Raw genomic sequence first — 6000 nt, forward strand, 5'->3', positions numbered from 1 at the left:
TCAAAAAGCATCCACTGATCCAACATTCAGTTCTTTGTCCATATCAACCTCCGAGATGTCATTCCTTTGAGTGTGATTATCAGACTTGAAAAAAAACAGAAGGGAATAAATGAAAAATCCAAAAATACAGATTATCAATGGTTCAAATTCAAAAGCATGTAGGAATAAGTGTGCCAAAATAAAAGATGAGTAAGAAGAAAAGAATCTTGTATAATCATACCTTAATCAGAATAATGTCTAAGGTTCAAAAGCGAGCAGTGAACTCCCATGACACCATTTGCCCCCAACAAACTATGAGATAGAGATCCCATTTAGGATGTCAATGGTCGACAAGAATTGGAAACACCTTTTGAGGGCTGCTTTGATGAGGGAGCGCAGTAGGGTTCCTAATATACTTGGACATGTCTCTAGAGGAATTGCAAACAATCAACATGTCGATGCTATTCTCAGACCAGATAGATGCCTTTCGAAAATTACAGCTTAAAATTTCTCACATTTGCAAGTTTGTTCTTTTCTTTGATGTTGATCTTCAGTGCTTTTTTACCAAGTGTTTTGCTTGATGAGCGCCCTTTTCATGCATTTTTATTTTTGCTTTTAACAGGTAAGAAACAGCTTTTGTTTTTGAATTTGGTATGAATATTTTATCTTATTATTACAGTTTTCATTTTGTAGGCTAAATCAAGTTCCTTGTGAGGTTCATAATGGGAAACCTCAAAAATCAAAGAAACCAAGGAAGAAGGGGTGGATCTTTGTTCCCCACATTTAAACTTAAAGAGTGTACAGTACTTACGCAACTACTTTAGAGTTTAGTGACTTGCCGAACTATTGTAAAACTCGGGTGAGTCATGCCTGAATTTTAAAGTACTTGGACGAGTCTGTATAATACTTGCCCAAATAGGGTACAGTTAAGTACCCTGTTTCAGCGCAGCAGGTCATTGAGACTGAGCCACATGACCGAGTCCGTGTTGACTCAGACAAGTTCTTGAACAGTGCTATGGCATATATAATGATTCCTTGCCCCATTTAAATATCTTCAAAGGCGCATAAATAATTTTGAGTGATTGATGCAATTAGAAGGAACAGATAAACCCATCCACTTCGCTGTTTTATCTACCCTCTTAACCATTACAGGAAGTAAATCTTGGAATGTATTGAGTTCCTTGTATTTTAACCAAGAATGTTGATTTGTTACATACCTTCACTCGTGTTGCATGTGTTGACCATGCGCTCTCTAAGTAAGAGCTTTCAAGCCAAACACATAAACCAGCTATAGTTCTTATTATATTCATATGAATACGCATACTCATTGACATCCTCCTGGAGAAGGAACAATCTACAAAGGTGATTTTCAATTCAGAACTGGTCTGATGTCAGTTATCAAGGTAATTCCTATTTATAATACCAAAATTTTGTCTTCTCTCCTAAACTAATACATCTCCTTAAGCATTGTAAAACAATAATGAAGTCATACCTGATTCCAACAAGTATATAAATGAGAATAATAATTCCTATTACTTGTTTCATTCACGAATATTCCAGAAAATAACTGCCAAAATGGGGAGTGATAGATCCGACAGAAGACATTGCTCACTTATGTGAATTATAATATGCATGGAAAGAAACATAAAATTGATGAGCTGAGAGCGGATGGAATGAAGTTGAGAAAGAATCAGTGGTGACCGTAGGAAGTAAGTAAGTTCTTCGAATATTGTACTTTGTAAGGCAGTTATTATTCCATCATTATTGATTGAATCTTCTTCAATGACAGCCCATAGCTTGAGTGATCAAATGGACAGAGTGGTTGCTATGATATTATGCATCCTACAGAGAAAACAAAATGGGTAAAACAAAGAAATCCACATATTCATCACTTTCAAATTACTTGCTCAAAACAGGGGGAAACCAAAAAGATACATATAATAAAAGAAGTACACGTGTAAATCACCTCGAAGGCTACAGTGCAACACACATCTCGTTCACCCATAGCAGCCGGTGATGACCTTTGAGCGTCATAAATATAACTGCATTCTTTTCATCCTTCAACATTTTGCAGGCTTTCCCAAATAGCTGATCATCCAAATCTTTCATAGCCTGTAGTTCTTCTATGCAGTTTTTTAGCTCTTGTTTTGAGGAAGGTCCCACTGTTCGACTTGTCCTAAACCTCAAACTGTCTGCCATCTCTTGTAGGGCCTCCACCATAAGCTTATCCATTTTACGAGCTTTTTTGTCGCAATGCGATGGACTGAGTATCTCAAATTTACGCTTGTTGCCTTGATCCAATGCATTCATGTCCTCCCTTGAACATGATGATTCATCACTTTCAGAGTCCAATGTAGCTACATCATCATCAGTGAATATAACAGGAGGTTGTAAAGCTCTTCTCACTCGTGGTGCTTCTTCCATCTTTTCCCCGTGATGATTTTGTTGATTGTCAGCTGTTGAATTTCCAAAAATTATGCCCAATTCTCCCATCAGTGGCAAGCCCCTCGTTCTATAAAGCTTGGCCTCAGGATGTTCCTGTAAGTACACAATTTAAGCTACTGGCAAAATGCAAATTTGGGGATTTTAATAAGTATTCAACATACCGATAAATAGCAATCCCAGGCTTCAGTTTTAGCTGTCACAATCTTTCTTCTTTCATCCCAAGCAAACCCAGTTTGGTCAAGAAGAGTCTTAACAATTTTGTACTCTCTCTTAAGGTATTGATAACGATGTTTTAAATGTTGCTTGTGGAGGGTTTGGTTGAATTTCCTGTTGAATTTAATGACCATAGAGCGCCATGCATCTTTGCTGAATCCACTCTCTCTCTTTTTTCCTTTATTTACTTGGTTGACCATTAGGACGACAAAGTATTCATCCCAATATGGATTCCACTCTAGCCTTCTTCGTTCTGCAGTACCATTAGAACGACGATGCGTACCCATAATTCACAATCCCTGCATTTTCCTTAAATGAATCTCGATTATGATGAATTTTATTCATAAGTTAGTTCTCAGCCCAAAGAAACATCAAATTTAAATAGAAATTTAAATTAAATAATAATTGAAACCCCTTTCTTATGAGAAAGATGCTTAAACAGGAAATTTCTCATCAAAGTACAATTTTATCTCTTGATGAATAAACTCACTTATTTCCCATTAACTTTATCCAGAAGAGAAAGATTCCTGAACCTCCAATTATGAAACAACTAAATATTAGATATGCAATATGATAAGGAATTTATTTATTTTCCTTTAACATGCTAACGAGTAAGATTGGAACTCTTGACATCACTAAGATTGGAACTCTTGACATCACATTGTGGCTCTGCCACCCTGACCACCATGCCAAGAGCCCTATTCTTGATGAAGAGTTTCAAAATCTGAAATGGCAGTTTTTGTATTCCTAGCTGAGATATGTGTGTGTGTGTGTGTGTGTGTGTGAGAGAGAGAGAGAGAGAGAGAGAGTGAGAGAGAAAGAGAGAGAGAGAGAGTGAGAGAGAGAGAAAGAGAGAGAGAGAGAGAGAGAGAAAGAGAGAGAGAGAGAGTGAGAGAGAGAGAAAGAGAGAGAGAGAGAGAGAGCATGTTACAACAGAGGGAGAAAGGGAGGAACTGCACGATTTACAACAGTCTATAGGTTATAGAACTATTATCCAGGAGAATGAAGTCTATAATATTATTGATTTGAATGTATTTAGTATAAATAAATTTGAATGAGGCAAAATATAATCTCTATGCAAGTAGGCATCCAGTGAAGCATTAATACTATTCTTTTGGCTAGACACACTACTCTTTATAGCATGAAGTTCTAGCATTACCATCACAATGAAGCCTAGAGATAACCGGAACTATATATTAGTATATTTGCTTCACCCTAAAATAACTATTTAGAACATAGATAATATTGCAGCACTGCACTAATATTGCAGCACTGCACTAAAGAATTATGACAACATATATTGGTTGACATAAACCAAAAGCATTCACTTCTATAGAGTATGGAACCCTAGAGTCGTCACCATCTCCAATGGTCTATGCCTGATTTAGTAACCTCACCTGGTAAGGCATATTCAAGAATTCTTCCATCTTTTTTTCTTTTTTTCCCCATTAATGAATCAGTATAGTCCATAACTTTTACTAACTTTATTTGGGTTTCTGGGAGGTTAACAATATTCGGGCTTTTCAAAGTCATGCTATTCTTCTCTGAACAAGAGTTGTTTCTTAAAGAAGAAAGCATATTTATTTGATTTCTATATAGTTTAACTTGGATAAGTGTCTCATCATATGAAATAGGTTTTTCTCTGTGTCCACAAAAACTTGAAAGAAGCAGGCAGCACACTACACTCTCTCTACCATTTCACACAAAGAAGCTACTACTGCTTTTTGATCTGTCTAAGATTAAAGATCCATACTCTACTTTCCAAAGACCCTTATTTTTCCCTACCCCAAAACTGCATTTCTAAGGTCTTACCAATATTGATCAACGTAGAGCAGCTTTGTTTTAATTAAACTTTGAACGAGCATAAAACTAGGCCATATACTCACAAAATATCGTAGATGTGGGAAAAAAACCACCAGAAAGGCTACAGAGAGAGAGAGAGTTGAAGCAATTCTCAAGAGGAAAACAATATAAAAACAAATTATAAGAAAACACATGTTTCGAGTAATAATTCTACACAAAATATCCCTCTGATATGAAACACAAACAACAAAAGACAAAGTACAAAGACAAAATATGTTGTGCACCACAACTGACAATTCTATACACAAACTTACACTCGTTGTAACAAGAAGAATCTGTTAAGATGAAACATATCTTCAAAATTAAATTAGAAGGAAATGTTCCTTCAAGCTTAGACTCCTCTATTGCAAATATTAAACCCAGTCCCTTCTCAAACCCCATTCAATCATAAGAAGATCTTTCAATTTTATATTAAAAATCCAGAACCTTAGTACATGAAAATGCTTCTCAGTCTCTAAAATAAACCCAAATATCAAAACAACACTAAATTCCGAACCATTTATTCCGAAAATTCCTAAATACATTACCCTCATAAACCCGTAAGTTCATCAAGTGCGAAGCTTGGATAAGCCACATACAACCACAGTCATCACAAAGTCAAATAAAACCCAATAGTTTGCCCAAAGATAACAATAAGCACACGTTTCAGTCTAGAAGCTCCAAGGCACCATCAATCATGAGAAAACCCTAACATACGTAAAACCAAAAGACACCATGGATCGTCAAAAGCATATCAGAATGAACAGAGCGAGAGAGAGAACAAACCTCAGATATATATAGAGAGAGGAGGGAGGTCAATTAAAATCGCGAAGAGAGCATTCGAGTAGGGATAAAATGGCGGAAGAAACCATCAACACTTCACACGGTACACAGGACAGTATGTTCTGCGACTCGTCGACCGAACATGGAAGAATTTTGACCTTGTGGCAAAGGTAAATGGTCTTTCATTGTATAGAATCCCTTCGTATAAAACTGTATACCTTTCCTTCTATTACATGGCATATACATATAAAACTGTATACCTTTCCTTGTATTACATGGCATATACAGTAGTCCAAACTCCAAACCATGCGAACTGCACATACACTTGAAAATGACCATAAAATATAAGTGACAAACACATGTATGTGTGGTTTCAAAGATATTAATTTAAGGGTGGAGTTGGCATACGAACGCCTGCCGTTCAAATTTTATCATGGTATATACTTTGGATGTAAAATGGTATTAGGATTGTCTCAAAATCTATTTTTATATTTAATTATAAAATTTTAAATTTTAAAAATAGTTAAAATCAAGTAGATCTATAAACATATAAAAATCTTGAAAATAGATGGTGTAGATAATATAATGTAAAATGCACTATTTATGAGACTTCAAATCTTTTTATTTTTCATAGTCATACATCTCAATGTCGAGCGGATCAATCAAATGGCTTTTCAATATTAAAACTACCTTTTCTAATGGATTTTTGAAGGGCATCCGTAGTTCTACATTATAAGG

General features: G+C 35.7%; 1 protein-coding gene across 3 annotated transcripts; it reads right to left on the reverse strand.

Annotated features, from left to right (window-relative positions):
- Nucleotides 1-1489: 1489 nt before the first annotated feature.
- On the reverse strand, nt 1490-5388 carry LOC18444878 (L10-interacting MYB domain-containing protein). 3 transcript variants are annotated; one of them, XM_020673942.2, is made up of 4 exons: nt 5266-5388; nt 2586-2936; nt 1946-2517; nt 1490-1821 (listed from the first exon to the last, which is right to left on the reverse strand). In XM_020673942.2, exons 2-3 carry the CDS (start codon nt 2922-2924, stop codon nt 1954-1956), a joined length of 903 nt encoding a protein of 300 aa, XP_020529601.1. In that variant the 5' UTR covers nt 2925-2936; nt 5266-5388; the 3' UTR covers nt 1490-1821; nt 1946-1953. The 3 variants fall into 3 exon arrangements, with proteins under 3 accessions (XP_020529601.1, XP_020529604.1, XP_020529605.1); XM_020673945.2 differs by having other exon boundaries at nt 2586-2946; XM_020673946.2 differs by having other exon boundaries at nt 5028-5317.
- Between the last annotated feature and the right edge of the window lie 612 nt (nt 5389-6000).

This window comes from Amborella trichopoda, chromosome 11 (genome assembly GCF_054954075.1).
Source record: "Amborella trichopoda isolate Santa Cruz 75 chromosome 11, AtrichopodaSantaCruz75HAP2 v2.0, whole genome shotgun sequence".
NCBI lineage: Eukaryota > Viridiplantae > Streptophyta > Magnoliopsida > Amborellales > Amborellaceae > Amborella > Amborella trichopoda.

What these genes read in the sequence shown, in the direction of transcription:
- LOC18444878 (XM_020673942.2), bottom strand. Translation starts at nt 2,924, where the DNA reads ATGGGTACGCATCGTCGTTCTAATGGTACTGCAGAACGAAGAAGGCTA. An exon ending in CCTGGGATTGCTATTTATCG is followed by an intron (nt 2,518 to 2,585) that starts GTATGTTGAATA and finishes GTGTACTTACAG; the next exon opens with GAACATCCTGAGGCCAAGCT.